Raw genomic sequence first — 27,474 nt, forward strand, 5'->3', positions numbered from 1 at the left:
TAAACTCGGCCTCAGTCTGTCTGAAATTGCTCACAACTGGTTACAAATGTGTAGAAATCAGTCTCTGTAATTTTTGATTTATAATACATATTGATCCTGGGCATTTTAAAAGCTTGTTTTCGATCATTGACATCTTTCTTTTGCAATAAAGATAAATGGCAACACAAGCAGAAACTTCCAGTTATTTTAGCATCACAGATTCTAGCATCATCCATAACTCCAAATGGATTTTGAAGCTTCTATAACTGTCAAATGGGGAAGAAAGTCTAGGGGTTAAAGGGCTTGGTTTCTCTATATCCAGAGTTAGACAGTATAGGAGCTGTCCAGGTATATAGACCAATTAGTCTTACCCACCTCCACCCTTCTAACTTTGCAGTACGTTGCCTATCAGGATTTTGGATCCTCTTGAATGGTGATTATGAATTTGGGCCCTGGATTTGGAGAGACATGGGTTCAAACTCTTTACCTTCTGACTATTAGTGATGTGATCCGTGAGAGTTTGGGTGACCTCTCTGAGCCTCCTTTTCCTCAACCGTAAATGTGAATAATAATATAAGCTAGGGTTGTTATGCGGATTAAGTCAGCTTGACACATAATAGAAACTCAGTCAATACCAGTTGATATTATTGTTGTTATATCAACACCATTACCATCCTCGTCGCTTTCCTACACATTGATCTTATTTACATATGATGTGTGATGTCATGTCCTAGAGGATTACAGAGTGAGATAAGAAAATAATTTTAGATGGGAACTAGCTTAGAAGGATACCTGACTTCTTTGAACTGATTGAATTAGTTCATGTCATAATATCGTCACTTTTTTTGCTTCAGACTAAGTTCATTTGACTTGGAGAGTTCTGAATTACAGAATGAAGAAAAAAATAGGTGTTTTGTTTTTTTTAAAGCAACAACAACAACAAAAAGAATAGATGATAACAAGAACAGAGAGGCCTAAGTATTGATCAGTGACCATCTTTCTAAATAAATAGAATTGGTTTAAAACAAGTATAATTATTGTTAACGTGTGAACAAATATTTTTCTAGTTTTTAAAGTTTTCTTAGGTATGAACCACCTTCTTGGAATCTTGTTCACACTGTAGATTTGCTTTAACCTGCTAACTCATAATTAAAGGTGGGTATAATAGCCCACCCTTTCTCCCCTAGTCTCAGCCTTGTCGTAGTGGGATTAGAATTGATAAAGTTTGCCACTTGCAGCTGCAATGGCATCATGCTGATACTCTACGTTCATTCTGCCTCTGCAACTCTTAGGACTCAGGTTGATTTTTAAATTAACTTTTATCTGCTAAGTAATGAGCACATCAGTTTTTTAATATCACAGAAGTCTCATCTAGGAGCTTTCCTTTTTTATTATTAGAATTATCTCCCCCAACCCTCCCTTTCTTGCACAATGTAATAAAACAAAACCTACCCAGAGTAGTACACAACCCAGGATTTTATTATATCCTACTTGATGGAGAAGACTATTTATACAGAGATGAAATAGCATGCCTTCATAAAATTATCTCATATGAGTAGAATGTAGTTTTACATAACAAATAGACCTTTTCCCCACTTTATATGGGCAAACTAGCTGAGCCAACTTCTCTCTAGAAATCAGGATATTTTCTCAGCCTTTAGAATTCTGTGAGAGAATCTACAAGTGTCCCGGAATGGAGAATGCATGTTGATTTTACGGTGTGTGTATACACATAACAATGTCCTTTGTGTGCCTATCTGCACAAGAGAGGGATGAGCCCAAGATAGGTGACTTTGTTAAAGATATTTTAAAACCATTTAGACTATTTATTAATTTCAATTGAGAAGAAAGATAAAAAAAGACACCTGTCCAAAGGTTTAATTCTGCTGCATTCTTCTCTTTTTCCGGGATAACGTATTAAAGTGTTACAAATCAGATTTTTTTCCTGGTCACTTCAAAACTGATCACCAAGTTCTACAAACAGTTGTTTCTCCCAGTTACCCTTTAAAAAGTTTATTTTAAAGTTTAGGTCTCAATAATAAATAGATTAAATTAGAGATCTGTACATTTTTTTACTCAGGTATTCCATAAAAGAAATTTGAAAAACTGTGTTTCTACTTGTATAAAGTTGACATCTAATTTTGTTTTTATTATAAGTCTAAAGAGTTGCAAGGAATATTTTGGCATATTACAAGTATTGATATTTGAATATATACCCGTGTATCCATTTAAAGATGATTATAATAGAACAGTTATTTGATATTTTCTATTATCTATTAAAAGATTAATGAACAAGTTCCTCTTTAACAGTTGGAAATTTTACATGTTCCTTTTGTTCTCTTTGAAGTTGTATTTCTATTATGCAACTAAAATAGTTTAATAGAAATAACATCATGCTATAAATAAAATATAATATTATTTATAATATATGGGAAGACATTTTATCAATCACCCTATTATATTTCTTTGTAACAAAAATATGTATATAATTTACATTACTTTTTATTTACCAGCAATCCTAATGCTTTAAGTACGAAAATATTCTTTTGGATTGGGTGATCATAACAAATATTATGAATGCACTGTTGTCCAGTGTATTATAAATTTTAATAAATAATTTTAAATTTAAATAGTTACATTTTTGTTAGAAGCGTATGGAGCTGTTTTTACTTCAAGTAGTTTGTATTTCAGGGAGACAAGTATTATTTATGACTAGAATGGGACATAATTCAGCATACACTCTTCTATTTTATAAAATGTGTTGAGAACGCTTGCTCACATAATTGAGTAGATGAGAATGAATGGAATTTTGTTATAGCAATGTCATTAATTTATTTGAATTCCACTTGAGTTATGTGCCTCAAATCACCTAGTGACCTGTCATTAAAAATTATTTTTTAATGATCTGTCAGGTAATGAGTACATTAGGACTTTCACTTTTTTCTGAAAGAAAAATAATTGGAAACCTTATATGCAAAAGGGTACATTACATAGGCATTGCCAAACAACGCCAGCATTTTAAATAATCCTTTCTTTAGTGCCTCAAGGGTTTTGCATTCCAACAATGTACTATATAGTTACATTTGGAATAAAAAAGAAGGATGTTTTTCTTTTATATAATGGGAGCAGGTAATTAAGAAAGAAAATAGCAAGATATTTTCCAATGCAGGGCATTCTCAGTAAGATAAAGTTCAGGCCAATATACGTGTGAAGGTTGAGAAATTTAAATTTCATTTTCTTAAAATTATCTAAGACCGTATACCCCTCTGAGAGTCGTTGTATCCTTCTAAGTGTATTTGTGTCCCTGTTAGTATAGGCTGAACTACCTCGGTTTTACCCACAAGAGTTCTTGAACCAGTGTATAAGGAAAAAGCAAACAGTGCAGAGTTGGTAGTCGTTGGGGGTCGGAAGGAGGTAGGGAGGGAGAGAGAGAGAGAGAGAGAGAGCGCTGAGAGACAGAGGGACAGATAAACCGAGAGACAGAGCGATTGCCCGGGAGGGAAGGAGAAAGGACAAAACAGGTCGCCAGGGCGGGAGGCCCAGTGAGAGCCACGAAGGAGGGGACAGGGTCACGGGCAGTGAGGAAAATTGTTGACTAACTCCATAATGCTGGAATTATAAATAAATCTGCAGCAAGCCTCCCTCTTTTTTCCTTGATCTCAGGAGATTTCCAACAGTTTATCTCAGAGGAGTTTTTAAAAAGTCTGGCAATACTTTTCCAACACAGGGTCACAAAAGAATGACAGACATCATGTTTGTGTTTTAGATACAAGATATTTAAATGAAAAAGAATGTGATTTCCCTTAAAATACCTATCCTGAGGGCTTGGGTAACTCCAAGGCCCTTCAAGCATTGGAAAAAAAATTAGTGGGTAAAGAAAAAGGTTATTTCAAAAAGCAAAGCACTTACAATGAGTGGACCCCTGTTGTTTTCCCGATATTTGTTCTGGAAGAAAATGTAAACGACTGTAGCCGCCAAGGAGTAGAGGAAGGCAAAGACAGCAACAGTGACGAAGAACTCTGCTGAAGATGAGGAGTCGCCAATCAGCGCCAGCTTCTCCCGCTCCTTTCCTTCGCAGGTAGGCACCTCAAATGTCACCTGGTGCAACCTAAAGTGCCAGATTTAAGGAGACGCTCTTTAAAATGCTATGGAGAGAAAACTAGAGGCCATATGCCTACGTGTTCTAAAGCAAAAGGAGAAGTGATTTGGGAGTTTCATGGCATGCCTATGCGACAAGTTCATTAACAAAATTAGAGATTATAATTGGAAACATAGAAGTAAATGCTGCAGTTAAACACCACTCCATTGGGTTCCACAATAGCTGTCACTGGAGAGAGAGGGGAGGAGGTAAAGGAAGGGGCACCCGAAATGATGAAAAATTAGACTATGACATCCTCCTGCTTTAATTCTGCAGTGCTTTCTCATCTTAACTTGGACTCAAAACCTAACTTCTAAATGTGACCCCCGCGCCCTCTCCCAGGTCTTCGTAATCCTGGCTTAGGGTTTTTTCATTGAGTGTTCCCTATGCCCTGATATTTCCCATGTCTGGCTCATTCTTGGCACTCAGGTGTAAGCTCACATGTCATGTCCTTGGATAGCCTTTTCTGTCCATTAATCTAAAACAGCTCTTTTCCCTTAGACATTTCTATCACATCACCCTGTTTAATGTCATTCACAGCACTCATCGCCAGCCACACTGTCTTGATAATGTATTTAATTACTTGCTTTTTTTTTTTTTTTGCCCCCACAGCCCCCTCCATAATTGTGGGGATCTTAATTTTCTTCTGTGTGTATCCCAAAGTCCAGACACTTTTTGGGCTTACTAATTCTGTAAGATGATGAATAGATCCTAATTTGATTGAACTTTTAGAGCTTCTATTTTAGACAGTAGATTCTATCAAGACGGCATTCAGGCTCAATATATTAATAGAGGAAAATAAGATTTTAGTGGGGGGCAATACTTTCTGCTCAGAACATGACACCAAAAGAAAACGGATTATAGCTATCAGAGTGGCTCATGTGTGAACTAGGTGGTGAACTGAAACTTCAGAAATGACTAAATTTTCTTTGAGTTTTAGGGAGGCACTCGTGTTACTGTTGGGTGATATGAAATCTGGCGTTGCTCCAGGGGCATGGTGGAGGTCCGCGGTTCTTTCCCGCCAACGCAGTACAGAATTACAGGTCAGCAAGATTTAGAAGGAGTAAGATTTATTGAAAGTGCATTTTAGAAGGAGACAGGCCACACTAAGGAAGCCTTCAGGCCTGTGGAATATGGGAGGTGAGGAGGTAAAAGGTAAAATACAGAGTATGCGCCAAGGGAAGAGTGGATTTTCAGCAACAAGGGCTATAACAACGCAGAAGTGAAAAGGTCTGTTTATATTTGGGCCATGATGGGAGGTCCTAGATTATCCGTATGTGAGGTCACCTTGACTGACAGTTGGCTGCTGTATAACACTTTGCCTACTGCACATGTGCTTACCCAGAATTCAGTCTGTTATAATGAGATTCATGAACTTCCAGGCATAGACATGGTATTATAAAGACAGTATAATAAGGCTGAGGTCATGGGCAAGTTAAGGTAGTACCTTCTGCGCAGGATTCTGTGGCTGGTTAAGCCAGCAGTTTTAATGGCCTTCGTGCCCTAGGATTTGGGTTAATTTATAACCCTAAAGGGGATGGTGTTTCTGGGAGGTCCTTAAAGGTCTTCAAGGGAGGTTTTCATAGTAACAGAGCTGGGACTTCACTCCTGTCGCTCATGTCTAACTACCTAACACTTGGAGATAGAACGACTTGGAAAATTATCTACGAAAGTAACAACAATGATAAAGCCATTGATGACCACAATAAATTTCCAACTTATGCTTAGAAAGTATTTTTCTTACTAAGCCAAACTCAACCCCTTTAAAACAGATTTGTTGTGTACATTCTCTTACAATTTAGAAATAATATAATGATAAAATAATAATAATAGCAAATAACATATCAGAGCATTTCATGTGTGCCAGATATTGTGTTTTGAATGCATGATTTAATTTAATGTCCATGGCAACTGTATAAAGAAGGCACTTTATTGCCTCTTCCCCCTTCACAGATGAAAAAACAGGCTTAGAAAAATTAAGTAATTTGTCTTAAGCCACATGGCTAGTAAATTGGGCCATGGATTCAAATTTGTGTCTGACTCCAGATCTTGATTTTTTTAACTTCTGCATTAACCCATTTCTTTTTTTTCCCCTCCCTCTTTAATCCCCCACTGCCACTTCCACCCCTGACCTATGGATGTTGCCGTTTCCCCTTAAGAACTGAATCTCTGAAGGCAGGGCATCTCCTCCCACACACTCACACTGGGCACCCAGGGCCTGGTGCAGCTGGGGCCTAGTTCATGGCTCCACCTGGGGCACAAACTCAGGACCTTCTGTGTGTAAAGCAGACGTGCTAACCACTACACTGTGGAGCCACCACCTGCATTAACCCATTTCTATTAAATAATGAGAATATTAACTAGGATGAATGTCTTTTCAAAGTGGAGCCCATGGACCACTAGCATCAGAATCATTAGGGGCCTTGTTAAAAATATATATTCTAGGGCCTCGTCCCAGACCTACTGAATTGAAATCTCTAGTTGACAACCAATGCAGGCAAGTCTGAGTTCCCTTGAATTCCTTACTTCTCAGAAACCTATTCTTTCTTATTTACTGTTTGACTTAAGAGAGAACTGTTTACACGGTCCACTTGATTTAACTCATGTTACTGAGTCTTTTCCTGTTTCATATCAACCAGAAAAGTGTATAGCTTCAGTAAAATTCAGGAAAATAGAAGCACCCATCGTGTTTATATCACAGAAACTTTCTTCTCCCCTTGCCAGAGATATTAAAACATTTCTCAATAGTTTGGTCTGTGACAAGGCTGAAAAAAGAAATAGATTTAAAAATAATTATGCCAGTTATTCTGATACAGGGGATTTTCAAATAATGTATACTTTTTTCTCATTATTTTTTAATATGGCATTCATTCAACAGATTTTTTTACAAGCAGCTCTGTAGTTTATGGCTAGATGTTAGGAATAGAGTGAAAAAAAAAACAAAACAAAACAATGAAATGGGACAGTCTCTGTCCATGTTGAACTTCAAGCTGAGAGAGAAATGATAGGTTTTCCGAGAGGAGTCATATGCTTGTCTGGGGGTGGGATGGTCAAGACAAAATTCCCTATGGAAGTGATTTTTAAGCTGCAGCTTGAAAACTCTAGCAATTATCCAGATCAAAAGTTTGGGGGAAAAGCAAAATGAAATGTAACTTCACATCCACTAAGATAGCTACAATCAAAAAGATTATAATATTGGAATAACAAGTGTTAGTGAGATTAGATTGGAACAAAAAATAAAATTGGAATAAGGTTTCGGTTGAAAAATGGGAACTTTTAAACAGTGTTAGTGGAAATGAAAATGGTGCTGCCACTTTGGAAAGCAGTTTGGCAGTTTTTCAAATAATTAAACATAGAATTATGAGATGATCCAGCAATTCCACTCCTTGATACATACCCAAGAGAAATGATAACATTTGTCTGCATAAAAACTTGAATGAGAATGTTCATAGCAACACTATTCATAATTGCTAAAAAGTGGAACAACCCAAACATTTTATCAACTGATGAATGGATAGATGAAATGTGGTATATCCATATTATTTGTCGATAAGGAATGAAGTACTAATCTATGCTGTAACAATGAAACCTTGTTTCCGTACCTTGAAAATCGTACGCTAGTAGCCACTCATAGAGGATCACGCTTTGTATGATTATGTTTATGAAATGTTCAGAAGAGGCACATTTATGGAGACAAACACAGGTTAGGGCTGGGGGATGTGGAGGATGGGAGAATTGGGGATGATGGCTAGGTGTTTGAGGGTTTCTTTGGGGTTAATAAAAATGTCCTAGTATTGATTGTGGTGATGGTTGCACAACTCCATGAATATACTCAAAGCCATTGAATTGCAGATTTTAAATGAATGACTTATATCGTATATGAATTGCATCTCAATAAAGCTGTTAAAAAGGTAGGTAGGATAGAGTATGTACCAAGAACCTGTATAGACAAGGAGCAGAACACATTAGAGGAGATGAAATATGTCTTGAGAAACCACAGTATCACAGGAAAGGGGATGGGTGCAGGATGGGATAGAGAAGTAGCTAGGAGTCCCTGCTATTGGTCTTGTCAGTCAGGTTATAGATTTGGGTCTTTATCTTAAGACAAACATTGGAAAGATTTTCTTATAATAAACAGCATTCAAAGCAAAAATAGCAGGCTGAAACATTTCACCTGCCGCAACTATTTAGCTACATACACACTCATGTTCCAGGGCTAGGATGCACTTTAAAATGCTTCCAACGCCCTAAATCCTTCAGCTAATGTGCACAGACCAGGTCTGCAATCTTCGTGTGTGGTGGGGGGCAGCACGACGGGGGAGAATAAAATAATTGGATTTTTCTATGTAATCAGCTGAATGTCAACATTTTCTATATTGCTAACTGTTGATTTTTAGTAAATGTTAATCGTGCTTATGTGTAGAAGGCAAAAAAAATCACTAATAAATCTGCTGTGCTTATTAATACCAATGATCTATAACTTGGTATTTGGCTCACCAGCCACAATGGGGTGAAATCAGGAGAAAGTGGGGAAATGGGAGTGAAGTTCTAAGCTAATGGAAAGAAGTAGGGATCATTTATAAAGAACATGTCAGTTCAAAATTGAAGCTAATGGAAAGAAGTAGGGATCATTTATAAAGAACATGTCAGTTCAATGTCTGAGCATAATAATTTATATTACTGAACATTTTTAATGCTATATGATGGTATATATTACTAAATGCACACATATCATGTATATATATTTAATAGAAAGTTTCTTTTATAAAAGAGTTACATATATATGGATAAATACACATTTCTTATTTTGGAGGGAGAGATTTTATAGTCAGCATATGCTTAGCAGCTGCAATAACTTTGGAAGCAAATATCATTCATTTAAAACCTAAATAAGGAAAAAACTGTCTGTGTAGATAGAGCATGTCAGTTGACAAAACCTGGAAGCCAACAGGGCCGCCTCTGATCTTGTGAGTAACTAGTCAGGGAGCAATTGCTGAGCCTGACAAAGGGACCAAATCCAATTTGTTGATTTCAAATATATAATTCTTTTTTTGGCTGGCCTGACTCAATCAAGGGGTAATTGAATGTCATTGGGCTTTACTGCATTGTGTCAATCAATGAAAAGCCTCCATGTTAGTTTCTGTTTTTCTTTTTCTTTTCTTTCTTTTTTTTTAAAAAAATGTTTCTAATGCCTAAATGCAGCCTTTTCAACATTTAACAGCTGCTTCAATTAAACTAAAGGAACTGCTTGGCACCCGATAGTTCTTAGTGTAGTTTACAGGGCCTAGAAAAATAGGAAGCAAGTTGGTGTTGTTTTATTAATAAAAATATTTATGAAAACAACTATTCACATTTTTCAACTTCCAGGCATTGTGCTAAGTTCTTTACTGACTGTTTCTTACTTAATGCTGATAGCAACTTTCTTTGTAGGTACTATTACTATCACCATTATTCAGACCAGGAAACTGAGACTTGGAATGGGTAGTGAGTTTGCCTGAGGGCATATGGCTAGTAGAGTACAGAGATAAGTCTCTAATGCAAGCAGATTATGAGGAGTCTACACTAGTAACTACTGCCCATTTCTGCCTCTCTGTTCCAAAAGTTATAGCATCCTAAGATTTCTGGTTGACTGTGTGTAAAAATAACCAAGCTAGCTTTCCCATACCATCTAATAGAGTGGTAGACTGATAGTTTACACTGAGTAGGATTCTAAACCAGCATTTGTTCTGTTTCCACCTTGAAGTAAATAGATTAGACGCATCGTACAAGGTACCCAGTAATGACAGAGTTGAGTGCCTGTAGATCAACCAATTAGAAGTCCTTAAAAGCTTCCTAGTTTCCAAATTTTGTCCTGGGTTATTCTAACATTTGCCTCAGAAGCAAGCAGAAGGCAAATTAACTTGATTGCATCATGTACTGAAATTGTGATCATCACAGTGTCTGTGGTTCTTTATAGAAAGCGAGGTACTCAGTAACGGACAACACAGATTCACCTTTAGGTAGCACTGTACCATAATGGGCATCTGGTAATAAGACTTTTGAAATTATTGACAATATCTTTCACCAGGTGTGGAAGAAAGCAAGACTAAAGCTCCTAATAAGACATCTGGGAGAGACTCAGTACAAGAAAGTAAGGGCATATCCTAAGGGGGTGATGCTGCCCAGGAGCAAATATGGGAAGCATTAATAGTGTTGGGGAGCAAGCTGCTGTCACTGATTTTTCGATAGCCAGAGTTAAAGTGGCCACGGGAAGATCAGAGGACAATTGGCAGATTGTGATGCTGAGCACATTTCTCTTTACTTATTTTCTATAGTCCCTGTTTCAGTCCTTCTTACCAGTTGATAGAGACTTTAATCATTTTTTTCTCTCTCCCCAATATGAAATATTGGCATTTGTCTGGTTTTAGATTGCCTTTCCTTTTGCTAGCCATGTGTGTGTGTATTTAATAAATGTGTTTATGTGTGCACTTACATACTGACACACACACACCCCTATTTGCTCAGCCCATATGATTCATAATATACCTAAATCACTACAAAATCCTGGGAGTTTACAAACACGTTCACAATGTTTTTCGTTTTTTTTCCTTCTTTTAATTTTTCTTTTTTTTTCCCCCCTCCAGCAACCTTCCCCATTCTACAGATGAGGAAGTTGGAGCTCAGTCATCTTGAAAAAATCATCAAAGATCATCCAGTTGGCATAGAAAAGAGGCAAACTTAGAATCCAGGCTTTCTAAACCCAACCTTAGAACCCAGCTCTAAGAGTTTTTACTTATGACCCAAATTTCCTTTCTAAGATTTTCAGACCACCAAATTCTCGATTATTCTCAAGTCCTCCATTCATTAAACAGGGATTTATTGACCCCCATGCGCCAGTCATCAGAGAAGCTAAGATGGGAAGGCAGTGAGTTGTGAGGAATGGGAATGGATATTATCTAGGAGGTTGAAAAGGACAAACTCCTCTGCCTATCATTTCCCGTGTTTTTTGTGTGTATGTGTGGGTTTTTGTTTTTTGTTTTCATTGTACCTGAAGCATGGCATTTGGTGATGCTATTTAAGATAATGATAGTGATTCCACTTCTATTACTACTGGATGCCAATTACACACTGATGTTTATTGAGCACATCATAGACCAGGCACCATGTCAAATATTTTCATATATTATCTCACTTAAATTTTCAAACTTAATAAAGTGAGTTCTATTACCCTTATTTTAGGGGCAAGGGAAGTGGAGAGTAGAGCAGTTAAGTGACTTCTTGAAGTATAGGGCTTGAAACAGACTCCAAGGTCTTACTTTAAACCTTCATATGAAAAATATCCCCACTTTAAATATTTTTTCTTTATCATAACGATTTATTTTTCATAGTTTTGTTCCTTTATGTGTACAGTATTTTCACATACTAGGATTTTGTGACTAAAGGGTTTTAGGTTACAATGTAGCAAATTAGCAGCAAATATTGAGAATAATAGTGAACTTTGAAAATTGAGCTAAAATTCACATGGAAGGTAAAGTTATAGAAGAGATTTTAGAAGAGTGCACATCTTAGAGTAAAAACATTAAAGTATAGAGTAGATTAATAACTACAGAAAAATTTTCTAATTCACATTTTAGATAAGAACAGTTGTTTTGCACTTGGAACCATAAAGAAAATATCTAGGAAATATGTTGTTCAGGATCCACCATGAAGAGCTAGCCTAGTGTACGTGAATTCTGGAATTTCAAAGAAATTAGCATTACTTCTTCGGTATGTTTTGCTATAATTCATCTGAAGGTGGCTATCCCACACACTACTCCCAGAGCTCATAAATCAGGTAGTGAGATTCATTTGAAGGCTTCTGGACTGAAATATGCAAGCATCCACTTAGGTGGGAAGTACCCTCCACATACTGTTTCAGATCAAGGTGAATTCTTCCAAGTCCTCTTCTATCACTGACATCTGACACCGCACAAGCATGATGTGAGATTTAGTAGTCCCTTCAATAGCTTTTTCCAGTGGTTCATGTTTGAGATCTTCTTTGCCATTTTATCAGTTACTTTCTGGAGTCTATTAATTATTTTTTTTTACCAATCACATTTTTACTGACTTTTTACACCATTACTGGCTTTTCTGATGACCTTGCAGCTGGCTCTCCCTCTACTTTCAGTCATTTTTCAACAGGAGAATGAACGTGTGATGGATGTATGGAGACTATGACCATTTATTCCATTGCTCCCTGGCGCATAGGCGATTTCAAACTGGTTCTAAAGGGACATGTTGATTGGAGCAAAGTTTTTCTTTACGCCACCAGCACCTCATAAGACATATTTTTATGTTACAATCGAAGTCTGAGGAGAGTCTGACTTCACAGAGCCTCAGATTTAGGATCTATTTGGGTAGAAAGGCAAAAAATGGGGACAAGGGGAGAACAGGACTGGGAAATATGCCGATGAGAACTGAGAGAAGGCTCTAGCAATTGGACTCAGGTAGCTAAAGCTGGAAACCAGTTTGAAATCTTCAGCTTGCAAATGAGAATAGAGAGAGTGTCTGAGATGCCGAACTCCCTGACTGAACACTGGCAAGGATCAGTACACCTGGGATGCCACTGTTGACAAAAAGGATCATTACTCAGCTTTGTCCAATGTCAAAGCAAGTAGAAATATAAAACAATCTAGTTCACAAACATCCTTCTAAGAGCGCCTCGGGGATTCTAATGATGTTGCTTTGTTCTCAGGAAAGTCTGTGGACATAGAGATGGTACGTGCACTCTCATCTGCTAGACTTAAGAGATGACTATCAGCTTCATTATTTTCAGGTTAATGGCATTGTTTAGGCAGCCAGAACCATTTTTTTTCCAGATTTTTTTTTACTTCACCTTGGTTAACTCAAAACCAGCTTCATCTCCCAGGCTCTCAACAACAGCATGTATTCACTAAAATATTTTCTAGAAAAGTAAGCAAAACTAAGCAAAAGACAAAATGTCGTACTTCTGCTCTTAAACACAATAAGGGCATTGCTCCCTGATGTGATTATGTATTAAATATATTAAAGTTTATTGTCTCCAAAGAAAGAATTTTCCATTATTTTTTTGTGTTCTCCACTTTACTATTAGAGAAGATAATTTTTTTTCTTTTAAAGGAGAGTAATAATAAATATCAAGCAGAGGGAACTAAGCTAGACATTTGAAAATGCAGTCAATGTAACTGCGACAATACTCTTCTCTACACAATTCATTGTGCTTACGCACATGAAGATAATGCTCAAAAATGACTGTCCTCCTTCAACACTTCACTTTCATCTCCCTGGGCCAGAAAGATATTTACCCAATTGATTGAAAGTGCATTATGCTAAGAAGGATTTTTTCAAATTTCACACCCCGCTCCCCAACAAGCTTATATTTACATAGATAAATATTTCAAAATAAAAAAGTAGACTTTGGAGTGATTAAAAAATGAATAGGGGGTGGCTCAATAGTGTAGTGGTTAATGAGTGTGTGGGAGGAGACGCCCCATCTTCAGAGATCTAGTCCTTAAGGGGAAACAGCAACATCCAGAGGTCAGAGGTGGAAGGGGAGTGGGGAATTAAAGAGGGGAAAAAAATGAATGGGGTCAGTGGAAGTCAGGGCATGGCTTGGAGTGAAATTGAGAGAAGAACTCTATAAAACCCATATAATGGCCTGCAAAGAAACATTGCCATCCTCATAAAGCTATGATTTATTAATTTTAGTTTCTTCAAATAGAATTTAAGTCATAGTGAACTCAAACTGCCTCTACATTATCCAATTAAAATAAATAATGTGGTTGTTATCTGTATATTTTTTGGAAAATCCTTTTATCTTTTTTTGTTTGTCTTCCCTGAACTGTGGTACTGTATGCAAGGAAATTATGAAACAAAACATTCCTAGAGCTTTTCTTTTTTTTTTTTAACTTGAATGTCCAGGTAACTTTCTATCTGTCCATTTTATTTGGTTAATATAGAAATGTTTCATGAATAAACAACTTAAAATATCTGACTACAAGATATTTAGAACATGCAAAAACATACACCAATAGCATGAGAGAGAGCAGCAGAAATCTGTCTAAGCTGATCTTTTGTTTAGAATTTAGGCCAAATTAATTTGATTCATTAACTCAGTCAAAATATGCTATTTATAAAAATTTAGTCAGTATAAAATGTTTAGAAGAGGAAGAGGTAAGGTTCCTCATAATTCCATCTCCAGTATTAACAACTTAAAAAATGAAAATCAAACAGGGTCTTTACTCTGCTATTTATTACCTAATAATATGACCAATGCATATCTTATTATTTATTCTTGTTAACAGTCATATATTATGTGGATAGGATAAATGAATTACCATATTGTGCAGAATGTTCTGTATAGTTACACAGTGCAAGTTACACAATCATTTTCTAAATGGTCCCCCACTGGTGGACATTTTGATTGTTTCCAATCTTTGACAGTTAAAATAATGCCTTGAGCATGTTATCTTTGGATATTAGTATGACAACTTTCTTTGGATAAATTTCTAGTAGTAGAACTACTGGGTAAACAAGTGTATTAGTCAGAGTTCTCCAGAAAAACACAACTAATAGGATATCTATTTTAGGGAATTTATTTTCAGGAATTGGCTCATGTGTTCGTGGAGGCTGGCAAGCCTGAAATGCATAGGGCAAAACAGCAGGCTGGAGATTCAGGTAAGACTTTATGTTACAGTCTTGAGTCCAAAGTCTGGAAAGCCAGAATTTCCATGTTGCGCTCTGAGGGCAGAATTCTTTTTTTAACAGAAACCTCAGTCTTTGCTCATCAGACTTTCATCTGGTTGGACTGGGTTCACCCACATTATGAGATAATGGAATACTTTTCACTTATTGTAGTACTTGCATAAAATTGGCAATTACAGTTACTAGTATTAAGTAAATTGGAAACAGCTTCCCAATTTGAAAATTCGAGTTGCAAGTCTAATTACGAAAGTCGATTTAAAAAATCCAAATGCTTTCAAAAAGTAGATTTCAAAGACCTAGAAATGCGGCATATTCTGTTACTCTATTGTTTTGTCAAAAGCCACCCTATTAAGCAGTTATTTGGTCATTTTCTGTTGCTGCTTGCTGTCATTTCCTTCGTCACATAATAACTGGCCTCATTGAATGTTCAATATAGAGCACTGAACAGAACACTTTCTGGGTAGAAAATTTAATATTTCTGCCAGATGATAATGAGATAAACAGTAATTGCTTATACATACAGAACAAAACACAATCTCCTTTAAACCACTGAAAAGCTATTGCCCTGTCAAGTGGCTATGGAATTGTAAATTTCCAATTTTTTGGTTATTAATATCATAAATACACAAATCCTTTTTGGAAAATAATGTCTAAGACACAAGGAAACATTGTTCATTTTAGTTAACTAGTAAGAGTTTGTTCAACAGATTTATCAGCTTGGGATGGAAAAAGTACTCTTTATTGTCAGCAAATATAAAGTTACCCATGTTTCTGAAGCTTTGCCAGCAACCAGGGAATTAATCATATGATCTTCAAATTGTATTTGGAACATGACACGTAAGAATTCATTTTCCACACAGCAACCAGAAATCCCTTAAAATATGAATCAGAGCATGTCGCTCCCCCTGCATAAAACTCTCCTCCAATGCTTTCCCTTGCACTCAGAGCCACATTCAAACCTCTGATCATGGCAAATAAGGACCAACATCACCTAGATCTTGCCCGCTTTTCTGGTATTATCATACTCACTTGCTACTTTCTCTTTCTAGAATACAACTTTCCCCCGGCCCCAGGGCCTTTGAACTAGCTTCCAAATTGTCCATGTTCAGCTTCCTCTCTTCATTCAGGTTTCAGTTCAAATGTGACCACTTCCGAGAGGCCTCCCTTGACCAACTAACCTAAAGGGTGTGTCCCACCCCTAGTCATTCTCTAACACATTATCCCATTTTATTGTTTTAATTTATTTTATTTACTGCTTTTATTGCCTATTGTAAGTTATCCTGTTTGTTTGTGAACCTATACCTTGTCCATCTCTCCCACTAGACTATAAGTAGCATGAGGGCAGGGATCTTGTTTATTTTGTCTACCTCTTTACTACTGAGCACCAGGTTGGATCTGGTTCATAGTACATAACCAATAAATATTTGTTAAATTAAAAAAAAAAAAAAAAAAAGAGAATGGATTGATCTCAGTAAATTCTTAAATATTTATCTGGAAGCTGACCCTTCTTACCTCACAGAATTGTAGAAAAAGATGCCTCACCTGTTTTATCAGAGGGAACCAGACTCAGAGAGGTGAAGGCACTTGATCAAAGTCACAAAGTACAAGAATCAGAACTCAAGCTTTTTGCTCCTAGATCAGGGGCCCTTCCACTGCTCTCTAATTCCTATGATGAAGAAACTCTCTGATAGCCCAGAAAGGCCATGCCAGGAAGCTAGAAGGGCCAGAGGGACAAGGAGTCAAAAATGGAAGCCACCCTTCAGGCTTCTGGGGCCTGCTGGAGAAGCTCAACAAAGAGCTATTCCTCCAGGCCCTCTCAGTCAGGTGTGTCCCATAGACCCTGGGTCTCTAAGTCACACCTGTGCATCTGTGTGCTGGCTTTGCCCCAGTGTCAGGGCCAGGCCTCAGTGCCACACTTCCAGCCTATGCCTCACTCATTCATTTATTCATCCATTCATGTCCTGCCTGATCATCACTGTGCTAGGGATTATAGATATCAGAGTAATCAACACAGATACGGTTTTGGCTCTCAGAGCATTTGTTCTAAAAAAGGCACACAACTGAACGGCATATTTTAAAAAATGGCAACGGAGGTTAAGTCCAGGATGTATAAGGGCCCTAAACTAGCCTAGGGGACCAAAGAAAGTTTCCTGGGGAGGTGATGCTTAAGTGAAGTCTGAAGGGTGAAGAGAGTCTGGTGGCTACAGAGTTGGGAAAGAAAAGAAAAGAGGGCTCCAGGCCTGAAGGTGAGAAAGTGTGTAATTTGAAGAACTGTTTTCTTTTAGAAAGTGGAAATGAGATTGCCATAATAACTTCTATCACTCATAATTAATAATAGCTAGTATGTATTGATCTCTGCCTTTGTACCAGCCACTGTACTATGTTCTTCACATGCAACATTTTCTTTACTTTTTACCAGAACCCTGAGAGGTATAATCACTATTATCCCTATTCTGTAGATGGGGAGACTGAGGCAGAGAATAGTCTCACAAAAGGAATGAGATGGCTTCCTTCCCTCACCCATTCTAGTCTAATACAACTGGTCTGTCTGGAGAAATTCTAGTTGCACAGTGCTTCTCCGGCAGACTGCATGTTTCCTTAGCTAATCTCAGGGGCTCATTTAAGCCAGTTCCTTATATATCTGCAGAGGGGAGGAGCTGTGCAAATTTTCAGAATGGTTGATACAGGAGAAACTAGCTTATTAAAAATTAACTGGCTAAAAAACTAATTTGTCAAAAAAATCAATTAACCTGAAACTGTCAAGGAGATTTTTATCACAGCTGTTTTGCTACTGTGTCTGAGGTTAAGGTTACTCCTCTATTTGAAGGCCAGTAAGAATGTAGAGGAGTGTGTGTAGTGGATGTGTGTGTTGGGGTGTCAGGGGTGTTGTACAGGGCTTGACTCAGAATAGTTAATACATTGAAAATATTTTAGAAGAGTAAAACCTTTCAATATATGATTATTTGGAAAATCTCCTTGAGGGAAATGACTTCCGCATGTTTAGTTTTGGTGAGAATTAACCCACAGCCTCTCAGGGCCACCTCACACTTCCCCTGGAAAAAAATTTTTAGGGAATGGCTTAGCGCCTTTAGAGCCAGTGTCATCTTCCTCTTGTTTACAGGGGAGAAGATAGCATTGGGAAGGTGACTTTGTCTTTCAAGCTGCCCAGGAAAAGGAATGAGATGGCTTCCTTCCCTCACTCATTCCAGTCTACATACACGTTGGTGGTCTCAGGCAATCTTCCATAGTCCAGTTCAACTACTTCCTCCTTATCCAAGCCAACTTCTTGAACTTCGTCTCCAAATAAATCACCCCAATTTGGACCAATCCTCAATGAAAGGCAGTTTGATGTAATGGCTACTAAGTATTTGATTGGAAAGACTTTTATTTTTTAGTGAGTCCAGTGACACCAACCTATTCATAGGCCAGTGACACCAACCTATTCATAAGATCAAAAAAATCTTAAAATGGAAAATAGTATTTAATCACTGGAAAGATTTCAAGCAAAACAAAACAAAAACAAAGCACTCTGCCATGGTTATTTTTCCTCTTGATTTATAGAATGTTTAAGAGAACAGAAGCTAATCCAGCTTTCTCTCCCGATAATTAAAAATCAAGGACTAAATCATGTGAACATGTTACAAATAAGCCTTGAAAATAATTTTATAGTCAATCGTTTTGTTTAGCTTCCTAGAAATACTTCATTTTTCTGAAAACCTAGATCAGAGCTCCTCAAACTATGGTTCGGAGACTTCTGAGTATATCTGAAAACTTTCCAGGGGGTTCATGAGATCAAAACTATTTTCTTAATAATACTAATAATATGTTATTTGTCATTTTAACTCTCATTTCTCACAAGTGTACAGTGGAGTTTTCCAGAGCTACATGTTGTGGGATGCAGCCATTGTTCTGATGGCTAATGACTGTGTACTTGCATATTCTTATATTTTATAAATTTCTCAGTTTTTATTTCTAGTATGGTAAATATTCATAGACATAACCCACATAATTAAAAAGTTCTTTGTGATCCTTAATCATTTTTAGCAATGTGGAGGGATCTTAGGACTTAATGTTTGAGAAACTTAGATGATGATTTTTTTTAATTCCCTCCAAATTATTTCATTTTTCCTATGCCCAGTTTCAGTAATTCAAGTAGTATGGGCATGCAAGGCCCGATTCACAATTTTGCACAGGTTTTCCTTTTGTTCAACAGATATTTATTGAGTACTTATTACATGAAAGTAATCACACTAAGCAATAGTTTTTATTGTCATTGAAGAGTGTATATCAGCTCCCTGTCCTGGGCCAATACTGAATATGGATAAGCCTTTCTGGATAAGCCTTTCTGGGCAGGCATGGACAATCAGTTGGATAGAGAATATCTAGATAGTGTTATCCACAGTTCCCTTGTCTTTGATGTTTTACTTCTCAAAGTCTCTCAGGTTAGAAGTAGGAAAAGAGAGGTCAGACTTAGATGTTCCATTATTATGATTATGCAGTGTGCTCATGAACTCTCTCTTCTTTACCTCATCCCTGCAAGGCAGCCACAGACTGAGGCCTAAAGATGACATTTGCAAAATGGAAACAAATATAATCAATCTCTCCATGTAATGGACATCTGATGCTTTTGCTTATCTGGTACCAATTATTCCTTTTCTAAACATTTTTTATTATTTCAACAGAATAGAAGCTAAATCCAGCTTTCTCCTCCGATAATTAAAAATCAAGATCTAACCCATGTGAATCAACATTAGATCTAGACCTGATCAGTTGTCATGTTTCATTCCCTAGGCTTAAAAATCTGAGACAGACATATTGGCTCCTACTCCAGGTTAATGAAGCTGATACAGAAGAAAACACATGGAGAAAGAGAAAAAGTTTAGTTTCTAGTTGTGTCCCCAGCATCTAGCACAGTGTTTGGCACATAGCAGCTAATCAAAAATATTTATTGATTCAATTGACTTTAAGTTAGCTTCTTTACAACTGCCTGAAGCATCTTAGATAAAAACAGAGGCCCATTTAATACTTTATCTCAAACAAGCATTGCTGCAGAAATACCCATCGACACCTCAAAGTTTGATTAAATCTATTTCTTCTTCTCTCTTTTTTAATTTATCCTTTCTCTTTACTACTATCTTACACCACTTCTCTAGCTGTTTTATTTTCATTCCAAATATCCTCTTGAGAAGGTAGCTAGTTGTCTTATATCAGGACACTGGATATGCATAATTCAAATGCATTATTTTCTGAAAGTATTTTTAGCCTTCACATTTCTATTTTAGTTTCCCTGGGCTCCTAAATCTTGTAAAAGAAATTTCACATGTGGCCAGCCTATGCCAACATTCATAGTCTAGATATCAAGTCAAGGAATTCATGAACTGAAGTGGATTAGGAGAGTGAATAAGAAGAAATAGAGTTTCATAAAAGGAGGATTATAATTAGGAGGATTTAATACTCAATAGATTTGGCTCCTGCAATCAAGGAAAAATTAACCTAAAATTCAGATTTCTATCTTTAACCTATACAACTATCCTAGAATCCCACCTACATAAATATTCAGTGGTTCCGATGGCCTCCGATGACTCAGGTCAGTAGAAAGGATTAGTGCATTCTGGTGTCCTGCAGATCATCTAGGTCAATAGATTGTAACTTTGCATCATTGGTTGGCTGAGTTTTACAAGAAGCTATGTTAAGAAGAGCCTTCCTAACCAACCCATCTTCCTCCAAGTGCAGGAGTTTCTTCTGAGAAATTTGAGATCATATTTATTTCTTGTTTACTGTTAAGACTGAATCCAAAAGCTAAAAAAAAAAAAAAAAAGGCAAGACACTGAATTTCCGTTCCCCAAATCTACTTGCCTCTGCTTAGCTTTACTTGTTCTCTGTGTGGTGGGCAAGATGGCACCTCATACCCACATCTTAGCAGCTCAGCAGCCCTGATCATGAGAGGCTAACTTCCCTCCTGGTTCCAGCAGAAAAATGCAAATTAGGTCACGTGCCCACCTCTAAAACAACCTCTGAAGTCAAAGAGCTGGGTGCTCTAGTTGGCCAGGCTGTGGTTAGTCAGGTGTCCAGTGTGTGTGTGTGTGTGTGTGTGTGTGTGTGTGGAGAGAGAGAGAGAGAGAGAGAGAGACAGAGAGAGGGAGAGAGAGACAGAGAGTGAGACAGAGTGGGTGCATGTGTGTGTGTAGAGGGTGGGGCTCTACATGAACTTTCTTGAATGGGCTCCTTACTGAAGGAAAGAGTTCCAATACTAGAAAAAAGAAACAACATATATCTACTCTGTGGGTCTCTTCCGTAGGAGATCATGTCTGGGGTTTTAAAAAAAAATATCCCTATACCTCCAATGGTGAGTATGAACAAGATGCTCAATATATATTTTCTGAATGAACTTTGAGTTACAGGTAATATTATACATGCCTTACTCCATAACAAGGACTAACTCTGAGTGCTCTCCAATGTAGATATTTTGCTGAATTCATGTCTTTTATGTTACAACCTTCTTCCACCATCTTCCTTCCCCATCCTTATCATGCACAGTCTCATTTCTTTTTCTGTACTTTTTCACTTAATCAATCTTAAAGTACTATTCAAGTACGTTTTCTTCATGAAGACTTCCCTGAGGATTACATGCCTCATTATTTTCCCATCCTTAGTTACTGGTGCCATTGTTTTCTACACCTATCCCTTCATGAGCAAAGTGATGTTTAGACCATGGCTCTAGAATCAGACTACCAATATTCGGATCTTCATTGTTTATTTGCTTTGTCACCTTAAATTTCTTAATTTCCTATTTGTAGAGGATGATAATAACAGTATCTACTTCACAGGGTTGTTTCAAGGATTAAATATGGTATCTGTAAAAAGTGTAGCATTATGCCTGGTACAAAGTAAGTACCCAGTAGATATTGACTATTGTTATACTTGATGGAATAAATAGTTGTGCTCCTGTAGCAGACACAGATGATGCCCCACATCATGTTTCCTTGGCCTATCTGCGTTCAGGGAGGTGCTTTAGGTGTTGGTAAACCTCCCACCTTATGCTCTCTTCTTTGTCTGAGGGCCCTTCTTGGCCCAAGGAAGGTTGCTCTGCTGCAAACAGGTACAGCTGGAAGTGTGGTAGAGTTAACCCTCTTGGATGCAGCCTTCAAACATTGGGGGTTGAGAGTCAGTGGGTAAATGGCCAGCCTTCCTGCCCTCTGGTGTTAGGATTCTTAAGTATGTTTCACAGTTTTTCAGAAGAGCCCTAGTAGGGTTGTGCCCCAGTTGCAACTAGTGATGACTTGCTCATTAATGAAAACGTTTTTGGCTTTTCTCCCTTCTCTTTCTCAGTTTCTCCACTTCTTTGCTTGTGCTGCATGGGATCACCTCACACATAAGCTCTCTGTACCCAAGTCTTTGTCTCAAGGTCTGCCTTGGGAGAACCCCAAACTGAGATAGATCCTAATAGTTTCAGTTGTTCAAATCATTTCTCAGGGTACATTTACTTAGGACAGAGAGCACACCCAATTTTGTTAGCTCTGTGTTGCTTGACATGTTTTGTGAACTGATACCCAGTAACTACTTGCTGAGCAAATGATATATTTTGAGAAAATTTTTAGTATATAGATTCAAGAGAAGGAAGTCTTATGATGTTTCTCATCACAGTTGATGAGATTAATTTTCAATTTGCATTCCTAAAAGGTGCAGGTTTGGGATATGCATGCATGAAAGCCTGAACTTCTTTTGAACAATTTAGCCTGGGAACTATAACTTGTGAAAATGAGCCATGAATTGGATTTATTTATAAAAATAACTTCATCTGGTGGATTTTACTTTGTTAAGAAATCAGATATTTGTTGAATGACTAGGTCTAACACATAAAGATGCCACAATATAAATAACAAGCTACAGAGTTGTCTATTTTTTTTTTTTTTTCAGTAATGCAAAAACTTCAGACTGTGGAACTGAAAGAATGGAAGTCCTGGGGCAGGTGGAAACAGAAGAGGAAAACAAAGTTTTTGTACAGCAAAGAAAACCATCAACAAAACAAAAAGACAACCGACTATTTGGGAGAAGATATTCACTAAGCATACATCTGATAAGGATTTAATATCCAAAATATATAAAGAACTCATAGAACTCAACAACAACAAAAATAAGCAATCCAATTAAAAAATGGGTAGAAGACTTGAACAGATACTTCTCCAAAGAGGAAATGCAGATGGCCAATAGACATATGAAAAGATGCTCAAGGTTGCTAATTGGAAAAATGCAAATTAAAACCACAATGAGATACATCTCACACCTGTCAGAATGACTAGCATCAATAAATCAAAGAACAACAGTGTTGATGAGGATGTAGAGAAAAGGGAACTCTCATACACTGTTGGGATTGCAAATTGGTACAGTCACTATGGAAGACAGTCTGGAGGTTTCTCAAAAAATTATAAATTGTAAAGATCTATACACCCCTATATTCATAGTAGCATAATTTACGATAGCCAAGATATGGAAGTAACCTAAATGCCTATCAACAGTGGTAGATTTTACTTTGTTAAGGAATCAAAATTTTGTTGAATGACTGGGTCTAACCATAAAAAATGCCACAAATAAAAATAAAAGCTAAAGGGTTTTTTTTTTTTTTTTTTTTTCAGTAATGCAAAAACTTCAGACTGTGGAACTGAAAGAATGGAAGTCCTGGGGCAGGTGGAAACAGAAGAGGAAAAGAGAGAAAGGGCCTTTGTTTTCTTTCAACTAAACGAATAACTAGAACACATCAGGAATCCAGAGAGAGGAGGTCTATTCTTTCTAAAGATAGATAGCTAGGCTCATGTTTATTTTACTTATGGTTTACAATAATCTGCTATTGCCAGAAATGATTTGGCAACGGTAGATTTTATGAACAATAAGATAATGTTTAAAAAGCGAAAAACAGAAAGGTTTACTAATATTGTGTAAGATTAGTATTGAAGATTACCAATTAACTATTGCCATGAGAAAGTGGCATAATAATCCACCTCCAAACTCAGTGGCTTAAAACAGCCACTATTCATTTTTGCACTTTTGTCTATGGGTTGGTCTGGGTAGCTTTGCTTCCTGAATGTTCGTTCTAGAGCTTGGGAAAAAGGGAGTGGGGCACATCTACATGGAGGAGACCATCGCCTGCTGATGGTAGAGGTTCAGGAAAGCAAGTAGGAACATATCACGCCCATTAAAGGCCTCCTCTGGGAAATGACATGCCATCACTTCTGCCCACCATCTGCTGACTAAAGCAAGTCACCTGCCAATCCCATCAATCAATAAACTCTTTCTCTATGTGACAGTGCCAAAGGTGGCTTTGTAAAATAGCAGTTAGAGGAAAAGAGATAAAGAATTGCGAACAATAAGTCTGTCTACCACAGGGAATAATGTTATTATACTGTTGTCTAATGTTCATTATGCCCCAGTCACCCTGGGCTCCTTCAATTTACTTGCTCTTACACTAATTATTTTCTCTGCTTGGATTATTTTCCCTTATATCTCTTCCCTTCTATAATGTAAAGTATATGAAGGCAATTTTTTTGTTCTATTTTTTTAACTGATAGTGGTTTCCTATCTCTCAGATGCCACCCACTGCTTGTATATTTGGATCTGTCCATAGAAAAAGTCTTACTGATCTAAATTCATTATAAATACTTAATCCTTTTGCCCATGTGAGAACCTTGTTCAGATGTTTCAAACCACAGTGTGCTTAAGTAGAAGAGCCGGGAGCTATTGTTTTGGAAGGTTAATAATCTAGATAAAATTTATTCACCAGAGGCTCTATTCCCTACCACAGTATACTCATGATTCAACTCTAAAAGTGTTTTAGGTTTATTGAAAACCAAGGCTAGATGCTCAGTGGAATGTTTTAGGATCCTGGAATACAGGTGATTAATTGTGCAAGAGTAGTCCACTGGCAAGAATTACTTGTTCCTCTTAGGAAGCTCAGCTTATCTTGCTAGCATCTCGCATTTAGAAGGCAAATATTTATTCATCATAAGATTGATTTCCGCAGGTAATTTGAATTTAACACACAAAAAGTATTTAAGACCCTTTTTGTGATCAGAAAATATCCTGACATCATAAAATCCTTCAATGGGAGTTATTTTTTAGTTATCTGTCTTTAAGCACTCATTCGTTTGTTTATTTGTTCGTTCATTCATTCAGTAAACATTTCTAAGTATCCACTATGTGCCAGACACTGTGGCATGTCTCAAAACACGAAGAGAAATGCCTCAAGGAGCTTATACACTAGTGGAGACACAGACACACAAACAGATAAATACCATGAGGTATGACCTGTGCTGGAATGAAGATGTGTATAAGGTTCAACTGAACCTGAAGATAAATGCCCCTCAAAGTCCAACTAGGGTTTTAGGGAAATTTCCTAATAAAAATGAAGTTTGAACCAACTCATGAAGGAGGAATAAGAAATTTACAAGGCAGGAAGGGGTTAGAGTAAGGATGGGTAAGTGGGCAGAAGTATATAGACAAAGGGTAGAGTGTGTGGGTTGTTATAGTAACGTATGAAAATAGCAAGTTTAGGGAACTACAAGTCATTCTACAAAGTTACATCTCAGAGAGATAACAACTGACTGTGGTTTTCATGGTTAAGCAACAGCTTTATTGAAATATACTTAACCATAATATAATACCATAAATTTCATCCTTATAAAATATACAATCCAGTGGTTTTTAGTATTTTTACAGTTTAATATATTCAGTGTTTTAACATATTCATAGAGCAACTGACAGCAACTATCTAATTTCAGAACATTTTTTATCACCCCCAAAAGAAGTCTCATGCCAATTAGCAGTCATACTCCATCCTCATCTTTAGTTCCTAGAAATGACTAATCTGCTGGTTTCTATGAATTTGCATATTTTAGATATTTCATATAAATGTCATAATACGATATGTGGCATTTTGTGATTGGTTTCTTTTACTTAGCCTAATGTTTTCAAGGTTCATCCATGTTGTTAAATGTGTTAGTACTTCATTCTTTTTATATTGCTCCGTAATATTCCACTGTATGTGTATACCACATTTAGTTTAGCTATTCATCGGTTGATGGACATTTCGATTGTTTCCAATTTAGGGCTATTGTGAATAATGCTGCTAGAAACATTCATACATAGGTTTTTGTACAGATGTATGTTTTCATTGCTGGAACTTTTGGTTTAGCATTAACATTATCATATGTTTAATATTTGGAGAACCTGCTAAACTGTTTTCCAAAGTGGCCGCCCCATTTACAATCCCACCAGCAAGGTAAGAGTGATTCAATATTTCCACATCCTTGTCAATACTTGTTATCGTTTGTCTTTTTGATTTTAACCATCCTAGCGGGGTTGAAGTGGTATCTCATTGTGGTTTTGACTTGCATTTTCCCAGTGATTGCTGATGCCAAACATATTTTCCTGTGCTTATGGGCTATTTGTATCTCTTCTTTGGATAAATATTCAAATTCTTTGCCCATTTTAAAACTGAGTTGTCTTTTTACTGTTAGATTGTTAGAGTTTGTTATATGGTCTAGATACAAGTCTCTTTTAGAATATATGATTTTCAAAATTTTTCTCCCATTCTGTGAGTTGTCTTTTCACTTTCTTGATAGTGTCTTCTGAAGCACAAAAGTTTTGTTTTGTTTTTTTCCAATTCAGATGAAATCCAGTTTATCTACTTTTCTCTTCTGTTGCTTATGCTTTTGGCATTATATCTAAGAATACATTGCCTAACTTAAGATCATAAAGATTTGCGTCTATGTTTTCTTCTAAAAGTTTTATAGTTTTAGCTTTTACATATTCTATGATCCATTTTGAATTAATTTTTGTCTATGGTGTGAGCTAGGAGTCCAACTTTACTCTTTTGCCTCTGAATATCCAGTTGTCCCTATAGCATTTGTTGAAAAGATTATCCTCTCTCCATTAATATGCCTGGCACCCTTGTTGAAAATCAATTGGCCATAAATGTAAAAGTTTATTTTTAGACTTTCAATTCTATTCCTTGGCCTATATGCTTATCCTTATGACAAACCACATTTTCTTGATTGCTCTGATTTTAAAAAAAGTCAGAGAAATACACTCCACTACTGTCTTTAATAAGCTGTTCAAGAGGCAAACAGATTCAAGGGTCAAAAAAAAAAAGAATCGATTATTGTTTTCCTCCATACTTGCTCCTAATACAATAACTGAAACCATTTTTGGAGTTAGTAAAAGGAATAACAGTCATTATGTTCTTCACATAAAGTTCTTCGATGATGATGAATCTTTTCTTTACCCACAAAAATTTCCTGAGGGTCATATTTTCAGAATAACATAATAAATTCTTGCCTTTAATATACGTTTATTGAGAACCTGCCCTTTATAAGGATAGATAATCTAAATACTTCAGAAAATACTTTCTAAAGTTAATAATCATGTCTGTAATTGCATGTATGTATAGTGTATTCATTTTCTACATGGATATTTTCTGTATTTTATTTAGTTCTGCCACTTACAAGTTGTACAACTTTGGACAAATTACCTAATTTCTCTGATTTATAGTTTCCTAATACCTAGAGTACCTATTTATTGGATTCTTATAAATATTGAATGAAAATGCACATAAAAAGACCTTAGTTGAATATCTAATACACAGAAGCAGTTAAAAAGCTTAG

The 27,474-nt window shown here is 36.7% G+C and overlaps 1 protein-coding gene across 1 annotated transcript in view; it reads right to left on the reverse strand.

Moving 5' to 3' along the window:
- The window catches only part of SYNPR (synaptoporin), a 282,074-nt gene that overhangs the window by 38,572 nt on the left and 216,028 nt on the right, over window positions 1-27,474 (reverse strand). Inside the window, exon 4 of the mRNA XM_006917496.2 lies at window positions 3,889-4,087. Coding sequence (XP_006917558.1) covers window positions 3,889-4,087 — 199 coding nt within the window. The remainder of the gene's footprint in view (window positions 1-3,888; window positions 4,088-27,474) is intronic.

Source organism: Pteropus alecto, unplaced genomic scaffold (genome assembly GCF_000325575.1).
Source record: "Pteropus alecto unplaced genomic scaffold, ASM32557v1 scaffold75, whole genome shotgun sequence".
Lineage (NCBI taxonomy): Eukaryota > Metazoa > Chordata > Mammalia > Chiroptera > Pteropodidae > Pteropus > Pteropus alecto.